Source organism: Sardina pilchardus, chromosome 4, assembly GCF_963854185.1.
Source record: "Sardina pilchardus chromosome 4, fSarPil1.1, whole genome shotgun sequence".
Classification (NCBI taxonomy): Eukaryota; Metazoa; Chordata; class Actinopteri; order Clupeiformes; family Clupeidae; genus Sardina; species Sardina pilchardus.
Window position 1 is genome coordinate 4,903,107 of NC_084997.1, and position 19,234 is coordinate 4,922,340.

The 19,234-nt window shown below is 43.0% G+C and overlaps 3 protein-coding genes across 3 annotated transcripts in view; 2 read left to right on the forward strand and 1 right to left on the reverse strand.

The window, feature by feature from the left end:
- The first annotated feature begins 4,587 nt into the window (after nt 1–4,587).
- arpc2 (actin related protein 2/3 complex, subunit 2) lies at nt 4,588–13,066 on the forward strand. The gene is made up of 10 exons (XM_062533774.1): nt 4,588–4,808; nt 6,206–6,240; nt 6,357–6,469; nt 8,941–8,986; nt 9,709–9,895; nt 10,277–10,370; nt 10,824–10,950; nt 11,499–11,599; nt 11,908–12,008; nt 12,646–13,066. The coding sequence occupies exons 1-10, from the start codon at nt 4,735–4,737 to the stop codon at nt 12,665–12,667; spliced, it is 900 nt and encodes a 299-aa protein (XP_062389758.1). The 5' UTR covers nt 4,588–4,734; the 3' UTR covers nt 12,668–13,066.
- Nucleotides 13,067–13,255: 189 nt separating this feature from the next.
- zgc:92380 (uncharacterized protein LOC445086 homolog) lies at nt 13,256–17,187 on the reverse strand. The gene is made up of 8 exons (XM_062533775.1): nt 16,701–17,187; nt 16,491–16,573; nt 16,128–16,284; nt 15,883–16,047; nt 15,666–15,791; nt 15,040–15,311; nt 14,491–14,525; nt 13,256–13,818 (listed from the first exon to the last, which is right to left on the reverse strand). The coding sequence occupies exons 1-8, from the start codon at nt 17,106–17,108 to the stop codon at nt 13,424–13,426; spliced, it is 1,641 nt and encodes a 546-aa protein (XP_062389759.1). The 5' UTR covers nt 17,109–17,187; the 3' UTR covers nt 13,256–13,423.
- A 685-nt stretch (nt 17,188–17,872) lies between these two features.
- The window catches only part of LOC134077972 (keratin, type II cytoskeletal 8-like), a 6,504-nt gene continuing 5,142 nt past the window's right edge, over nt 17,873–19,234 (forward strand). The window contains exons 1-3 of the mRNA XM_062533605.1: nt 17,873–17,974; nt 18,565–18,773; nt 19,071–19,131. Coding sequence (XP_062389589.1) covers nt 17,873–17,974; nt 18,565–18,773; nt 19,071–19,131 — 372 coding nt within the window. The remainder of the gene's footprint in view (nt 17,975–18,564; nt 18,774–19,070; nt 19,132–19,234) is intronic.

Below are 19,234 nucleotides of genomic sequence, written 5' to 3' on the forward strand. Positions count from 1 at the left end.
TGGGATCTGAAACCATTGGAGAGTATCAGAGAGCTGATTGGACATGTGATGTTGGAGGTTGGATCCTCAAATAAACAGACCAATAAAAAACATAATATAAAAAGCAGGTCAACAATATCAATTTGCTGATTGCTGAATCACTGTTACCATGTGACAACTGAATGTGATTAGACTGGTTTAGTGATAAGATTGTTTTAGCATTCTGAATGCTCTTGTTTAAATGTGTTTTTCTCTCTCTCTTGATGTGTAGTATAAAAGCGTATTGGTAGGGTAAGTTAAATGGGCTGAAAGACAGGACCCTCACTTCTGAACATGCAAGCACATGCACCCAAGACAGCGTGAAAGAATGCAAATGGAAATTTGAACCTAGTTGAGAGTCACAATACTATGTGTGATATTGCACAAGGTTGAGAGTGACATAAAAGGCAGATTTAAGAAAAACTTGTTGTTTTGATGTTGTTGACCAAACACTGCAATCAACTTTTATTGTACAGCTATGTCTGACATTTTTGTGACAAATGGCTCAAATTACAGGTACAGAAATTATAGTCAGTTCCAATAGTAAAAAGAAAACTGGCGATTGCACCTATCAACATAACAAGGGCTCTTGTGTGGTGAAAATACCACTGCCATGAAGTCAGCCGAGGCATGAAGTAACAGCTCTTTCTGTGTCACCGAAGAGCAAACAACAAAAAAACTGTGATGGTATGTTTGAACAGAGTAGGTAGAGGTACCCAAATAATACTGTAGCTTTGTGTTGAGCCAGAGGCCGGGGGGTTCTAGCTATCTATCTACCGGATCTCCTTATTTGGGCAAAAATGGTGGCTTTTTTGTAGGCGAACTTCAGAGGTCTATTCAAAACAATTCCACAGTCACACAACGGGAAGAATGTGTTGAATCTCATACAGTCAGTTTTGGGAAGGTTACTTTGGAAATGCAATTGATACTGTTTTCAATTATAAGTTGTGTGTTTGTTGCGATCATATCTGACATATTTTGTGAAACTTTTTTGTTAAACACTTCCCTTAAATTATGTATGAATTTCTTTGAATTTCATTGAGTTTCAATTGTATTTCCTTTAATTCAAATTCGAATTGTAATTCTGTATCCTGTTTTTGACCTCAATTCACGGGATAACACAATAAACAGAGAGAAAAGAGACCTCAAAGGCTGATGTACACCTTGTGCACATCTCATTTTTTGGGGTGGCATGCTTCTGGGGCGATATGCGTAAACTGAATGTGTCACAGTGGTACGACTTATATTTTGCGAGTGGGCGGGAGAGTCAGTGGGATCCAAAAGGGACCGCGGGGTGGGAATCGAAGCCGAGTCACTGGCATGCGGCACAGGTACCCCAGCCAGTCGTGCCACAGCTGGAGCCTGATACTACTATGGACCACAACTCTCCTGTCCCTGGTCTAGCTATAAAGGAAGGAGTTGGTTCCAGGTGATTTGACGAGTAGCCTTATGCCGTAATTACCCTGTGAGGTACAGTATACAGGAGCTGTGCAGCTCTCCTCTCTTGTACTGTTATGTCACACTCCCCACCCTCCAGAGGCACATGCAGTCTCGCCAAGCACCATCTATGCCAGTACAGTGTGTCTTCAAAGATAGCGAGACATCCATGCTTCAAAGCAGCACTGTGCAGAACACAACATGCTTAAAAAATGCTCACATATGGAGTTGCATGATACATAACCAAAAAGGTGTGCACTCCATTAATGTCCAGGTTTGCGACAGACACTCGAGGATGACCAATGTTTTTCAAATGACTGGTTAGCACTGGACAGTTTTATTCTGTCAAACTCACCTGTCTCTGCAGTCTCTTCAGGGAAACAATCCTTTGAACAGTTGGCTGTTAAGAGACAATGGATAATAATCATAATAATAATACATTTTATTTATATTGCACTTTACATCAAATCAATAGTCTCAAAGTGCTACGATGCATAAGCACACACACACACACACACACACACACACACACACACACACACACACACACACACACACACACACACATACACACACACACACAAAAAGGATAAAAGTAACATCATAAAGGAATTTAAAACTAGCATATAAAATTAAGCTAAAACCAGCATATAAAAACAGATAAAAGTATTTTAGTTAAAGGCTTTTCTAAAAAGATGTGTCTTCAGGCCTTTCTTAAAAGAATCCACATCATCACTGCGTGCAGCAGAGCTGAAAGCTTGGTCGCCCATAGTCCTGAGTTTTGTTCTTTTTTGCTGGATGAAATTGGATTGGTCAGACCGGAGATGACGTGAAGAGGAGTGGGGGGGAATGAGTTCAGCGCCATGGAGACACTGATGGGACAGAAGGGAAACCTTGCATTCAATCCTGAACTGAACCGGAAGCCAACGGAGGGATTTGAGGATGGGTGTGATGTGCTGGAATTTCTGCACCCTCATCAAGAGGCAATGGATAGGCTACATGGCTAATTACACCATGCATTACACCCACCACACAAGCAGAAAATGCATAAAACAGGTTTCCGTAGTCATATAGAACATCAGGGATGCTGAAACAGCATGTTTTGGTACACACACACACACACACACACTTCATCATGTTTCATTCATTAATATGATCATTGGCAGGATGCTTTAACCCAGCCAACACGCACAAAACAAGTTTTTTTTTTAAAGTAGTGATGTAACAGTACTTCTACTTTCCCCCCTGGATTGCTGTGACAACAGTGTAGCTACTCTGGTGGCTCTGTCAAAAGCAGAAACAGGAGAACTAGCAGAGCAGAGCTAAAGATAGAAAAGTGGTGCTCTGTTTATTTAGAATCTTTGCTTCAAAGATCTTCTCTCTAATGAATTCTGCACTTAATCCAAGAATTTGAGGTTGTTATTGTGTGTGTTACTTTGTGATTGATGCAAAAGACACACAGAGATCCAACCGAAGCGTCCAGACTGTTCAGACTGAGACTCGTCTAAATAAAATCTGATTGGAATCACATTTTAATCTAACTTCAAATGTGGTTTGGATCAAATAGAGAAAACTTTCATGCAATCTGAATGCTAAAATTGGACCTCAGACGGTGAGCCAAGTCAAAGTATGATGGTCCATGGTCTACTCCTATGTACATTAAAGACCATCGCAGAAAGCCAGCTGTATTTCTAAAAGCAGACTCAGTTAAGCTCTTGAGATTTCTCCCCCTTTTTCAGGGGTGTAACACAAGCATCATTATTTACCAGTCAGTACACACACAAACAGTTTGAAAACAGGTGTCTTTTAGGCAGAAAACTTTCATTATCAAAGCTTTAGCAGAAGTGGAGGAGTACCCAATGCTGATGAGACGGCAGCTAATGAAGTTGTTTCACAAAGCCTACCTGTAATCAGGGACTGTTTGGAGCCATAGAATAGGCCTACTTTCAGCAGGGCACATGTCCTAATGACAGGGCTGATTCTTAAAGAATGTGTGGGACAGTGACTAAGCATAAATAGGCCTAGAATATAAGTCAATTACATTTTGCATACACCCCATTTATATCCATGAGGAGGACCAGAGAGAAACAACACTTTTAACTTTCCCACAAGCCACATTTGAAAACACCAGAATCAGATACGGCTGTTTTGGCCAAGCATGTCAAAGTTTACAAGGAATTTGGTTCTGGTTATTGTTATATCTGAAAACAAAGACAATAGGCTACACATTAAAGAAAATATTGGCAATTTAAAGTTAAATATAAGAATAGCATGCATAAAACCACATGGGAGAACGGCAAATAACATTAAGATACTTTTTACTCTGAAAAATATCCAAATTGTAGGCTTCTGTACAGTATAGTCTTCACTTCAGAAATCATCCAAGGCCTGTTAGGCTATAGGCCTATGGTAGATATCTTGATCTCTGAATGTTGATCCACCAACACATCCAGTAGGCTATCACCAAAGGTGTTCTATTGGGTTGAGGTCAGGACTGTGCAGGCCAGTCAAGCTCATCCACACAAAAATCTGTTATCATTTCTTGGACCGCTTTGTGTAGGCTGTGTAGTCATGTTGGAACAGGAAGGGGCCAAAATCTCTTGGTTAATGCTGAAGCGAAGTTCCTTTCACTGGAACTAGGGGCCAAGCCTAGCTCGGGGATGGCGACTTCAACCCACCTTTGGGATGAATTAGAGCAGAGACAGAGCCAGCTCCTCGTCCAACATGAATGAATCTGCAACCTCATAAATGCACCTCTGGAAGAATGGTCAAAAATTCCCATCAACACACTCCACACTCCAAACATTGTGGAAAGCCTTCCCCGAAGAGTTGAACCTGGTGGATCAACGTCATGTTAATATAGCCTATATGGATTAAGAATGGGATGACACTTATGTTCATAGATAGGAAACGTCTGCTTATGTTCGAGTCAGCAGTGACCCAATACTTTTGGCAATATAGGCCATAGTGTCGTGTAGGCTAGTTTGTCCGTGTCTGAAATATTGCATGGAACACAATTCTTGAAAACCACTGTTTTGAGACTTGACGGTTTTTTCCTAAATGATTCTGATGATAACAGAACCAGCAGAACCAGCTCAGTTTTCGGAGCACAGGCACTTTCGCGACCAGCTGCAGAAGGGTCCTACACACCAATGCGGAAGACGTGACAGATTGGAAAGCCCTACAAGGGAGGAAAACTTCAACGACTGCAAATTGGACAATATTAACTCTTTAGCCGTTATTTTGTTATAAACAGTAAACACTGCAGTAACCGTCACCATGATTTTGTTGGAGATAAATAATCGGATCATAGAAGAAACAATATCTCTTAAATTTGAGAGTGCATCCAACGGGTGAGCAATGAAAGTTAGCAATTTGGATAGTCAGAGCTAACCCTTCCCAGCTAACATATTTCACACTTTAGACCATGTTTATGTTTTCACGTTTTATTTTTGTGTAATTGCACCACTGCTGTCGTATGTGCTTTGCACAAACTAGCTCTCATTGTCATTGTTATATCGTGTTGCATTTAGCGAATGAAGCCGTTTGGTGTGGCATTCAAGGATGGGGTGTGTCATAGCCATTCGATCACGGAGAATTTCCCAATCTAACATTTGATAATAACGTTACTTTGTCTGTAGCCACCCCGTCCGATTTTTATATATATACGCATTCATTTCCATTTAAGATGTGCTGCCATTTATTCTCTTTCACCCTGTGTTTTCTGACGGCAGCGATGGTGGGGAAACGTTTTATCACTTGACGTTAGCTAGCTAGTCATGTAGTTAGCTAATGAAACATTAGCCGCTCTTTAAGGCTAACGTTAGTTTCGGTGAATCCATTTGAACCTGTCAGTGACTTTATTGTAGTGACAGGCCGATTTGGTTCTGCCTCTTTAGATGTATACTTGCACGTTTGTTTTCGACGTAAAGATTGCAAGGATTGGATGCATTTGCCCAGCTAGCTGTCGATAAGTCAGCGGTAACTCTTAACTAGCTAGCAAGTGGCTTCCGGAGCTTAATGTTGGACCATCATCCAGCTGTTATCGGGGACATGTTCCGTTAATATGTAGGGCATTTGATAGCTATGTTCTGAAAAAACATTTGAGTGTACCACATCAAATTGTAATGATCATTTGAAAACTTCGGCTTCAGCTTTTCACAACTCTACAAGCTGGAACATGCACCACATAGTTTGCTGCCTCCCTGTGTTATGGAACAACTATTTCCGCATTCACCAGTTCCCTTCGTTATCACGTTCTTGCAATGCAAATCCACGCACAATATTAGGCTCAGAACAGAATCTCCTTGAACCTGCAAGATTAGCAAGAATCCTATATAAAAGACTCTACCGTCATGCTAGCCATGGGTATCTGGAGAAGGAAAGACCACACCAGGGCTCTTGCTGCTGCAGCGTTTTATGTGCTGACTCAAAAGACTCCTTTGTAAAATCGTTGGAACCGCTGCTCTTTTAAGCAGCAGGAAGTTGAAATAGGTCCAAAAGAAGCAAAGCTGGCTGGCACCACAATATCCTCTCAATTCTTAACTTATTCTCTGTTGTAGCCATGGGCTTCATCTCGGGTCAGTCCCAACCCATTGTTTTGTAACCCATTTTAGATGACACGCAGAGACCAGAAAACATTTTCTCATTATGCCGAATAAGAAGTGTGTATGATGGAGAGCGTGTGCTAGTGGTTGCACAGCATTGCCTCTTATAATGATTTTTTTTTCTTTCTTTTTTTTTCTTACAGGAACAAGCCTGAGGCAGTAGAAGTTACATTTGCAGGTATGTTGCTGAGTCTCAAGTTCAGACAGACTGTTTTGAATAGTCTTTATCTATTCCCTCAGTGTTGTAGATTACAAAATGTAGTCTAATCATACTATTTATTTTGCCCTCAACAGATTTTGATGGGGTCCTTTACCATATCTCCAATCCTGATGGAGACAAGACCAAACTGATGGTCAGCATTTCGCTGAAGTTCTACAAGGAGTTGCAGGACCATGGAGCAGATGAGGTATTGTGGCCCACAATATAAATTCATGTTCAATGAAGGTGGTATTTGACATTTTTGTATTTGTTTCTTATGGTTACCTTTTCAAATAAGAACCTGATCAGCAGCTTTTGCATGTACTGTATGTGCACTGCCAGCGGTACTATGTATTTTGAGCAAATGTATCTCCAAGAAGTTTGATCCTTACACTTCTTAAGCTGATGGTTTGTTTTTGTTTTCATCCTTGTTGTTTGTCATTAATTGCCGTCTGTGTCATGAGATGGTTTTATCACCATATAGGGGAGTAAGCAGGCCCTGTGGTTTCTCAGTGAAACAGGAAGTGAGGGTGACTCACCTCTGATGTAGGAAGTAATGGGCTTCAAAAATAGCCGGCTGTGAACATCGCAGAGTTCCTCAGCTCGGCTCGTGCCACATGCACATACGTGCTCTTGTGACTTGATCCCATGGCTCGGACATGCTCCCCCCCCCCAGCGATGTGATCAGTCACAGTCATCTCTCTTTCACATTCAAATGAGAATTCAAAACTCCCTCAACCACCACTCTGGCCAGACGGGGTCAATGCAAAACAGATGAAAATGTGGATGTGGTCAGAGTAGACGTGGGGCTGCTCCCGTCGCGTGGCACCCATGCCAATGTGATTTTGTTGCGTCTGTTGTGTTTCATTGCTCAAAGTTCTGAATCATGTAACAGGCATGCAAACTCCTCACCTTTCGGCGAAATTCGCCGTTTTGAATCAAAAATAGATGACTTACATGATTCGTGCAGATCCGATGAGAAAATATTTAGGGGGGGGGGGGGTCAAGGTGAATTGAATTTACAACTGAGTTTAAAAATCATGCGCAGACGCTAACGCATCTTGAGGTGTTTCCAGAGCCGCATTTAAAACGTGTCTGATCAGCAAGGGATGCGTGAATGTAGCCCTTATGCGTTTAATAAACATTAGTGGAAGCTAATTGTTGACAAAGACGCAACGAACAGAACGCGCACGCCAATAGCCTCCCTGTTGTGAGCGCAGATAGATGCGTCTCAGGTGGAATAGTCATTCTGGACAGATGGAGGAGAGATGCCGAGGGATTTCACAGGTGGGCTAGTTGAAACTTTCAACTTCTATTAGAGAAAGACGCTGAGTGAAGCAACGGGCATAGGTTGTTTTCTTCTAAAGTTATGAAAGTCAGCGAAATTAGACAAAAATGTAGACATAACGAGTTATTTTGATGAAGAATACGTACAGTTTGAACCATCTAGATCGGCAAAAGGTGAAGCAAATAGGCAGACTTTATCAGTATATCAAAGGCTAATGTGACAGTTGAATTAAATGCTCATAAACTGGTCTGGTTTGTTTTGTCCGGAGACGTAGTTGATTGACATGCTAATGCTGTCTTTAAGAAACGTGGGCCCTGTTACTCGAAGCACACTGCGCATAGACCTTACGCAAAGCCTACGCAAAAGATCTGCAACTCAAATGATTCGCTAGTAACGTAGCCAAAAAAGGTTGCGACTGCTTCAGACCACACGTAACGCACGTAACCGTTTGAGTGTGTGTGACTTGCGACAAGTTTCAGTTACACCCGGATCATTACGAGTTCGTTAGCCATGCGTAACGTACATTTACATTTGATTGTCGAGTTACAGGACCCTGATCAGTAGCCTAGTCTGTGCCTACAGGTAGCCTACAGTTTAACATGTAATATATGAAGACAGTTCACATAACTTTATTGGTTGGTTAAACACACTAGCACAATATAAACCACAAGTAGCCTAGGCTGCATATTAAAACATTTAAAAACAATTTGAAAAAATAAAGCCTATCTACCCTATTTTATATAATAATATTAGGCCTAGTTTGAAATAGTGTGTCTCAAGCAAGTTTATTGATTACCTGGTTTGGTCCAACAAATATTCAGACTTATAGTTTAAAGGGACACTTCACCGATTAGCAGCTTTGTATCTTTAGAAAACCAGTCATGTTTTTGAATGGTCGTGCATCATTCCCTCATTTTGCCTTGAGATGGGAGAAATACAGATTTCAGTGAAACCCATGAATAGGACTTCCTGCTTTCAATGATGTAAAATGATGATTTTTACATCATTGAAAGCAGGAAGTCCAACATTGAAATCAGTATTTCTCCCATCTCAAGGCAAAATGAAGGAATAATGCATGACCGTTCAAAAACATGACTAGTTTTCTAAAGATACAAAGCTTAATGGTGATCGGTGAAGTGTCCCTGTGTCCATTAGGCCTATGAAATCATCAGAAAAGAAAGCGGGTCCCTCACACTTTGGAAGGGGAGTCGGAGAAGAGTCTCACCTTTTTCACCCCTGACCAGTTTGCATGCCTGATGTAAACAATTTAGGTTTTCACGCTCATACCTACAGTTCAGGTTTATGAGAATGTCTTGTTGAAGACTATTTGATGATAATGTGTCTTGATGGTTTCTGTGACTGATTTCCTTTTTTGTTTTGTTTTCTTTTAGCTGCTGAAGCGGATGTATGGAAATTACCTGGTGTCACCTGAGTCAGGTACATGTCAGTTACTGGAAGATGACCAGGCAGATACACACACACTAATACAAGCTCAAGCTGCACAAACAAAAAGTGAAATTGAATAAGACTGACTAACTGACAGACTGAGTTGAATAAGACTTGTGCATCAGAGAAAATTGTTTAATTTTGATCCTGGGAGCAATGCAAGCAATTTTCTCCATGTTGTCTAATGGCCACCTAGGCTTTACTCACACTAACCTGCAGTGTTGTAGTCAAGTCACTGTGCCTCCAGTCCGAGTCCAGGTTCGAGTCTCGAGTGTTCAAGTCTGAGTCAAGTCCAAGTCATTTAAAAAAAAAAAAAAAAAATCCAAGTCGAGTCACTATTGATTCAAGTCGAATCGGAGTTCCCCACTATGTAAGCATAGCCTATCCGGAACATGACGTGTAAGGTATGACATGAAGCAGTAACATTCCATCGCACTAATATGAATATTAAAAATGTCCCTTACAAAACAAGTCTGAATGTATGAGTCTGAGTCCAAGTTCGAGTCATTCAGTGCTCAAGTCCAGTCAAGTACAGACGAGTCTGTAAATTTAGCCAAAGACTCGGACTCGACACTGCTAACTTGCCATATATTGATGTGTGTGTGTGTGTGTGTATTACTCAGTCACTCTGTCCCTACATTGTTCTACTTGTCTTAAAACCAGTTATATATTCTGGATTGATTGACCATGTTCCCCTTTTGTGTCACTGTCAGGGTACAACGTGTCCCTGCTCTATGACTTGGACAATGTGCCCTCTAACAAAGAGGAGGTGGTCCACCAAGCAGGCATGCTGAAGAGGAACTGCTTTGCCTCTGTGTTCGAGAAGTACTTCAAGTTCCAGGAGGAGGGCAAAGAGGGTCAGAGCAGAGCTGTGGTCCACTACAGAGATGATGAGACAATGTAGGTGGCGGCTCCAAGTAGCAGGAGAAAGCTTTTTATCACAGGACCATGATATGACATACTGTACATGCATGCAGACAGACAAAGAAAGAAACAAAACAAGTTCACACAATAATGCAACTAGACAATATATGTTGAAGTAAATGAACAGGATGACATATCAGTTAAACCATAGGTAAACCACCTGAAGTGTTTGAAGTGTAAATGACATAGCTGTCTGTTCTGCCTTATGCCCTTCTGACCCCTATTTATCAAATGACTGGTCTGTCCAAGTGACAGAACCCTGCTTTGTTTTGAAGTGTAACTGGAGTAGAGTGCTGTGATTTCAACCAAACCTCTATTCTCACGCATTAGTTCCTCCTGTCCTTTGACTCTTCCCAGGTACCTTGAGGCAAAGAAAGACAGAGTCACCGTGGTCTTCAGCACAGTGTTCAAGGATGATGACGATGTCGTCATTGGGAAAGTGTTCATGCAGGTTTGTGTTTTGACATGGTGTTAGGGCAGCCTCGCCAGTGCTCTTTCAGTTTTGTGCTTCACACAGGTGTCTGTTTTCTATTTTCACACAAGTCTATTAGCTGTTTTCATCACAAGCAGCTGGCTTAAGATCTATATTAGTGTTTGGACTGGTGCAGTAAAACTGTTGTATCACTCAGTGATCATAAATCACTTCTTACCACATCATGACTGTTAAATACCACAGTCCTCCACACCTCATTTAATTAGTGAGTGTAGTGGTCACAGCATCAGTTTAATTGTCTGACTTGTGTTCTCAGGCTGTCTTACGGCATGCTTTGTGAAAACAAGGTCACGCAGTTTGTTGACCTCATCCATCCCTGAAGCAGTCTTGCCCTGTCATTGAGTCTCGTGTGCTCTGGCTCCTGGTGCTGCCCGCTGTGCTGTTCTGAGACGTCTGCTTGTGTCTGTGCAGGAGTTTAAGGAGGGCCGGCGTGCCAGCCACACGGCCCCCCAGGTGCTCTTCAGCCACAGGGAGCCTCCCCTGGAGCTCAAGGACACTGATGCCGCGGTGGGAGACAACATCGGCTACATCACATTCGGTGGGTTCTGTAAACTGTGCTAGGAGCCTGATCAGCTTGACATGTTCTCTCTCTGTAGCGTTGGTACTTGTAGTGACTGAGCTAGTAACATAATATGCATGGTTCAATCCCATGTAAGCTCCTGTTGGCATATGTCTCTGTCTTTACCCTAGTCGCTCATTCAAAACACTTATTGGTACCCTTCGGAAGTCGTTACATCAAACAAATTGTGTGACTCCAAAGCTGGAAGGCAGATTCACCTGTGACAGGTGTTCCCTCGCTGTGTGTAGAGACTGCGTGTCTGCCTGTCATAGTTGCTGTTTACTCAGTGGCTTGTTGAAACAATGCCACACCCTTTCAACACAAACCCCCCAAGCAGACAGACATACAGCAGTTGGCAGCAGGTGATCTTATACAGCCAGCAAACCACAAACCGACGAAAGAATTGGTGCCTGGTGGAGTCTGACTTTCACCTCCAGATTCTCATGCTAAAGTGATGATGGTTATTGTGTATGAAGGGAATCCTGATCAGCCTGAAAATACTTTCTCTCTCTTTTTCTTTTCGTTAGTTCTGTTTCCTCGTCACACCAGCGCCAATGCCAGAGACAACACCATCAACCTCATCCACACCTTCCGCGACTATCTGCATTATCACATAAAGTGCTCCAAGGTATGTGCATGGCCAACGGAGCGAGCGGTGCAGCTCTTGCTCAAGAGTGGGGCTCACCGGTCCTGTTCTCATTTGTAATCAGTGGGTGGGCTCTGTAGTCTGTATACAGTCAGTGAGTAATGCTCCGTCTGCATACATCCTGCTCATTCATCTCTTTTGTGGGGGTGTGTATGCATGCCTTTTAAACACTCCACAGGGTTAATGTGTGAGCTCAACTATGCAGCCTTGTTTTCTTTAAACTCATAATGTGTGCGTGTTTTTTTTCCCTCCCTCTCTCTCTCTCTCTCTCTCTCTCTCTCTCTGCACAGGCCTACATTCACACACGCATGAGGGCTAAGACCTCCGACTTCTTAAAGGTTCTGAACCGTGCCCGTCCCGATGCTGAGAAGAAAGAGATGAAGACTATCTCGTGAGTACATTCAGTGTGCACCCTGCCTGAAATGAAGCCTGCTGCTGCAGGTTGTAAAGACGGCTGCGGTTTGCTTGCTTGCACATGGCATGCGTTCAATACTTAATGAATATGAACGGTTGGCAGGCAAGCACAGCACCTCAGGACATTAACATTAATGAAGAGCAAACATGGGAAACAAGTTGTTCTTCTCCTCTTTAAGATTCTAAGTTGTATTTTAACTTTGAGTGTTAAGCCCGACTTGCTAAACCAACATCCAACGGCAAAGATAGCTAACACATTTGTGATCGGTCAATATAGTCTTGGGTCAGAAGCAGCTTCTTCTGTATATTTTTTGTGATCTCATGGTCCAAACTGCCTGAGCGCTTCTTCATTACTATACTATCTATGGGACCAAGCCACAGCATACTTGAAACACAGTGCTGTTATCTTTGCCCTATCATTGCACTTGCTTCTCTGTGGTATTTGAGATGCATTGACCATTGTGGGGAATCATAAGTTGGTTTTTAGCATTGATGTTCCTCCCAAGTGTTTTTATTATTTTCTTCATTGCAATTTTAATTTTGAGTCACTTCAACCACTTTGGATTATGCTCTGAGGACAAAATCTGATGCCCATGTTGATTGTATCCATGCAGGGGTAAGACCTTCTCTCGCTAAGGATGCGTGCGCAGACTTGAACAGGCTTGGGGACATGGCGAGACACGCATCCGCAGTTCCATGCCTCACTGGACTAGATCAACCTCCCTGTCTCTGGCCAGTGCTCTGGGTCCCCCAAGAGATGTCCACGCTTCACAAGGGAGGACTACAATTTGTTGCTTTGCATTCCTTGGATAAATATTTGATGCAATTATATGACAATATGAACAAATGAATTTTTTGATACAGTATGACCTTGTATTCCATTTGGTACTCTTGCCTTGCATTCTTTCTTAGATTGTGTTTGTTTTAACAACGCAGTATTCACCAGACCTGCTACTCTCATTCTATTCGCTCAAAATCACCTGTCCCGTTTTGGAAATCATGTGATGGTAAAGAATAAACCAGTCTTGTTACAAACATGATGTGTGACCTTTTTTTTCAAATGTGACATGCTACTTAAAATTATGAATTCTAAATGTTTAAACATAAGACATAAGTGAAAAGACTGTATTGTTTCCATCAACATAACATTCTTAAAAAGACTGTATATTAGAATAACTATACCATACTCTCATTTCAATATCAAATAAACTTCAACAAAAGACATTGATTTGAGGTGCTTTATTTATTGCCATGAAGTTACAATGAAAGTGGTCGGTCAATCTCCAGAGATATCAGATCCCTGATGGGGATCAGGCACTTGGAATGCAGGGTGTGGTGGTGGGGGAGGGAGAAGAATGTTGAGTTGGGTGGAGCTGGGTGGTGACATTCCCTCTATTCTTCCTCATCTGGGGCCGCCTCGTCCTCCGCTGGTGGGCTGTCGGAGAGCTGTCCCTCTTCTGAGTCCTCCCCCTGCTCTGACTGTTGCTCTGCGGTCTCGCTCTCTTCTTCCCTCTCATCCTCCTCCTCCTCCTCTGCCCTCTCGTCCTCCTCCTCTGCCCTCTCGTCCTCCTCCTCTCCCCTCTCTTCTTCCTCCTCTCCCCACTCCTCCTCCGCAGCTAGAGTTACGCTCTCTGGTGCCGCCAAATCGTGTTCTTCCTCTTCCTCCTCTACCTCGTAGTTGTCAGCCTGTGTGAGGATAGTCTCACGCTCGTTCTCAGAGACAACCTCCCCATCCACAATCTCCTGGCTTATGATGAGCACCTTCTTAAGACTGGCTGGGGGTCGAGCTGGAAAGACAGAGGGCATGTCTCAGACTGGTGCTGGGGTTAGGGACAAATAGTCATTGTGCAATATACCTTCACCTCATCTCTTCTCTGATCAGATTTTGCTTGTTAAATCAATATTTTGAGAGCCATTTGCTTTTTGCACCATCCATTCAGATTGCCTCCACTCTTAGAAAGAAACTTGTCTCTGACGAAATGTTTTGTCATGCAGAACATGTATTTTGAATTACAATTCATGCATTTTCAAATGTCTCTCATTCAAATTATGTTGTTTTTTTTAGCACAAACAAACTCCACAGAGGCAAGTTGATGCTTGTTTTTGCAAAATCTTTTTCAGAGTTTTGCAGATCTTTCTTCTAAGAGTGCAAGTCATTTGTAGTATAAAAATGGTCATAATCAAACAATGTTTTTGATAAAAGAATGTTGCCATATATACCTTATATGGCATTCGGTAGTACGTTCATGATGAATAGATAGAGTACCCATTGAAGCTTGCACTTAACATGCAGATTTGGGCAGTAAAGATCCAGCTACCATAAGAAAAGTGGTAGTGAAAATTGACATGAAAAAACAAGTGAAGTGATTGGGTTTAAGACATGCTAGCAGTGGGTTAGCCACAGTGCGACAGACAGAAACGGCTAAACTTGTGGCACTTCTATGTGTCACATTACTTACCGGCCTGCAATGCCTGCTCTAAAGAAAAATCCACTCTGTGGGGGGAATGGAGAGAGGTGAGAGAAAATGGGGAGGAGGGGAGGAAGACATAACGAGAGGTAAAAAGGAGCAGGAGATTTATGGTTGCTGTGTGTGTGTGTGTGTGTGTGTGTGTTATCACAGAGGATGAATACTTGCTGTGACACGCTGGGGCCTGTTTAAAGCCCCTACCACAGCATTCACCGTGGAACACTGCTCTATTTACATTCATGCTGAAAAACTCGGGGATTCTGGTGCAATGAGTCAATACTGATCCATGCACTGATAAACCATTCTCCTGATTCTGCGACTCTGCGTGGCCATACTGAACACATGAAGGGAATAGGGATATCTGCATCTTTTGACCACATGAGATGAGTTGTTGTTTAATTGATGCATGCATGTTATGTGTTAAGTGTTAGGGGTTTAATGAGACTGTAATGTAGCCTGGTTAAAACCAGACTCAGTGAGCTCTAGGTGGGAGTGGTCAGGCTATAGCTGAGAAGCAGTTATGTTGGCAAGCTGACTTACTTGTCATCAGGATTGCTGTGGCCTGCATTACTGTAGCCTGCATTACTGTCATCTGGACCTTCGCCCTCCAGTAAGCTGTGGTAGGTGGCGATCTCAGACTCCAGCTTCATCTTGAGGTTGAGCAGAGTCTGGTAGTCCAACCTCTGCCTCTCCACCTGGGCCCGCACCTGGCCCAGCTCATCCTCCAGCTGCACGATGATCTTGTTGTATTGGGTCATCTCCCGGGCCGACCGATTCTGCGTATCAGCCAGCGTGTCCTCAAGGGAGCGGTTCTGGGATTAAGAGGTTAAATGTAATTACATATTCAGACAAGATATTGCGCATTCATACAAGTTGTTTTGTAAATATCTAATTATCTTGTTGTGTGTAAGAAAGCATTGCATCATAAGACAGGGGTGAGAACTTTAGATCGGTTGTGTAATTGTGTTGGATGTGAGACGATTAAAAGAACAGTTGAGCAATGGCAGCAGGCAGAACATTTTGTTCAGTCATACGATGGGAATTCCTTTGTGGTCTCAGTGGATTAGTATCAAAGGCAGGTACAGGCTGGGCCAGACATGGGTGGGAGGGGATGGGTGAGCGCTGACAGAGGGAGTCTCGTGCACATACAGGAGGACATACAGTACCATATTGTGCAAAGCCTGAACGTCGATCTCCAAGGCCTGCTTCTGTCTGCGCAGCTCATTCAGTTCAGTTTTGCCCGTTTGAAGCGCTTCAGTGTTCTGTGTCACCTCAGCTGTTATGTTGTCAAACTGTCAAAGAGATCAAACATCCATGGTTTATTTATATGAGAGGGGGGCGTGGCCATATCAGTAACCATGCATCTGTTCCTATTAAACCAACCTTAGACTGATACCAGGTCTCTGTGTCCTCACGGTTCTTCTTAGCAGCTTTCTCATAATCGTTACGGATCTTGTTGATTGTCTCATTGAGATCATCGCCCTTGCGGTTGTCCATTTCAACAGAGACGTTGGAGTTGCTGATCTGGCCTCTCAGCTGGTCAACATCCTGCAAAGGTGAAAACTGTGTTACACCAGAGAGGCCAGACAGACTGCTGGGTGAGCTCGGCTCTGGAGCCTGTACAGTACCTCCTCGTGGTTCTTCTTGAGGTACACCAGCTCCTCTGTCATGGACTCGATCTGACTCTCCAGCTGCATGCGGCTCATATGGGTTTCATCGATGAGTTTGCGCAAGCCTGCAATGTCCTGCTCCACGCCCTGCCGCATGCCCTGCTCATTCTCAAATCTGTGACAGAAAATATTCAGTTATCAAAAGTTCAGAAAGTCTTCAAACTGTCAGCTGTCAGAGGGCAACTCCCCACATGCCCCACAAGAATACACGCCCCTAAGGCTTTTAGGACAGGACTCCACAACAATGCATATAGAAAATCCAATTAAATTAGCAAATGAATAAATATGTAGATAAATAGATAAACAAACTGCTCATCTTACTTTACTTTGAAGTCATCTGCAGCCAATCTTGCATTATCAATCTGCAGCAAGAGTCGGGCATTTTCCATTGTCATATCTTGGAGCTATACCAAAAAGAAATGAAAATGCATTATAACACGGGCCTGTGCAACTGGGTTGTGACACAGGGACACAGCCGGAAATAAACAAGAGAGTCTTCAAAACTTGAATGATAGTATAGTTTTAGGATACCTGTTCCTTTAGGGTGGCAAGTGGTTGCTCATATGCACTCCAGTCTCTTTCGACGCCCGTGCCTCTTTTACTCAAGACCTCTTTAATTCGATCCTCCAATTTTTGGTTGGACTCCTCCAGCGTTCGCACCTTGGATAGGTATCCGGAAAGGCGGTCGTTGAGACCTCGCATGGTTTCTTTCTCATTTGCTGGAGAGAGACTAACCTTCCCGTTATCCAGCTGCACGTGAGGGCTCAGCATATTGGAGAGATTCCTAACATTTGAGACGGAGATGCGGGAGCCAATGCCCCCGGCTCCCCCGAACACACTGGCCGCACTAGACCGGACCCCTCGCTGCGCAAGGCTGCCTGAGGCGCTTGAGCTGGAGAAGTTCCTCGGAGCAGTGGAAGATCTCGCAAAGTACGACATTATTGTGAATGCGTCTGGATGCGAGCAGGCAATGGGCTAATGGTAACTTCACCAACGTTCACACCTGTACAGGTGTGGCCCGAGGGGGTTCCTATTTATACTGTAGTGCCAGTGCGCATCGGTATGTTCGTGAAAGCGGATTGGTTGAAAAATGTAGCTCAGCCTACTACGTTCTAAAGGTGCAGATGCAGAAGCAATCACGCAGGAGTTTAATCATTGCTGTATTGACATAAAGGTGTATGTACCTTGTACCCTGGCTGTTTATTACCATTTAATTTCATCTATGCTATAAAACGATCTGACGGTATAGAGAGACCAAAATGAATGTCATCTAGTCTTTTAACATGGTTAAGATTAATCAACATCAAAACACGATTGTCAACATCAAAAACATTACCACCAACATCGAGAATTATCATCATCACCAAAAACACCAGTAGTGCACTTGACAGATCTTGAGTGACAGGTTTCTGCATCCCAGAGTAGAAGCCATCAACGCTTATTGTGTGGTCCTCGCATTTCCAAGAGTTCATCTCCCCCTAGTGGACAGTTGTCTTTGACCCTACATTTCATTCTTCCTCGCGTCACTGGACAGGTGAGACTGCACATCTGTAGACACACCTGGTCCAGGAGCACTGCATTATTCAGGAGGGGCGGAACACGCCAGACCTTAAATACTCACTCTCAACACTCACACACACATTCTCAAACTTTGCACTTTTGGTACCATCCATCCATCCTTCGCTCACTAGTTAGCTGATAGCATGGCGAGCACGACATCCGAAGCAGCCAGGCGTGACCCTCAAGAGAAAGGCAAGGGGGCTGCTGTAGATTTAAACGACAAATTCGTGGCGCTGATTGATAAGGTAAGCATAATGTAGGCTACCAATGTAATATACAGTATGCATACTTATTTCTCTTGTCATTTATTTAGGCATATGCATGTTTTTTTGTATAGATTGGTGAAATTAGAATATTGTGCTTTCATATGTGATGAATTGATAATGAAAATGAAATGGTGATGAAAAACATGTTGATTAGAGATGCAGGAAAATAAGTTTTGCCTTGGTCATGCCATTTAATTTATTTAAGTATCCACCTTTATTTAAGTATCCACCTCTAGCCTGTCTATGTCCATTATCCATTACAAACATACTCATGAGACAACTGACTCAATATATGACTCAATATACTGACTGCATATTACTTCATATACTGTAGCATAGTCGCATTTGCTATGCTCATTGTCAGTGTTCTTGTGTGTTATCATCCTTAGTCTTTATTATTGACCTCATTTGTATTTAGCAGGCTTCTGCCAGCCAAGTAAAAGCACAGAAATACTCTTTTGCAAGTAGCCTACTGATCATTTTTAACCCGATTTGTTACGGTGGTCCTGTAGGCTAACACATTCCGCAAGCCTCTGTGTTTCTGAAAAGGTCATTGTTATTTGCCACAGGTGCGTGGTCTACAAGATCAGAACAAGGTCTTAGAAACCCGACTGAACATCCTGCTGAAACAGGAACCCTACAAAGCCAACATTGATGAGATTGTGAAGAATCTGAAAGGTAATTTGACGAGACAGGTGGAGAGTTTAACCCTGGACAACGAGAAGTTGCAGCAGGAGCTGGGGCGAGCTGAGGAAGAAGTTGAGCGCTCGAGGGACAAGTAAGTCTGTCCAAACATGTTCAGGGGGTCATTTTGAAGGAACATAAATGGTGAAATGAATGCAGGCAACAGTTTAGGCATAGCTTTTTCAGTAAACAGGAAGTCTATCTTCAGGACTCACTGCAGTCATTCCTTTACGAGCTCGTAAATGCATGTAAACTATACGCTTTTACTTGATCAGCCGCAGGACCACACCAACAGTTCAGCTGTCTAAAGCCATTTGGTTTCCTCCTCTGTGGTGGCTCTCTCTCTCTCTCTCAAGTGCTTCTCACTCTGTCCCTTTGAACTATCATTAAGGTATGAGAAGGAGGTCCAGAAGAAGGCTGAGGCAGAGGATGACTTTGTGATCAACAAAAAGGTATGTTAACAGCATCAGCCATATTATTTGCATGCATGAAATTCCTCTCAAAATGCAAATTTTCTGTCAATTGTCATAACTCAAGTGCCAGACTCCTCTTATC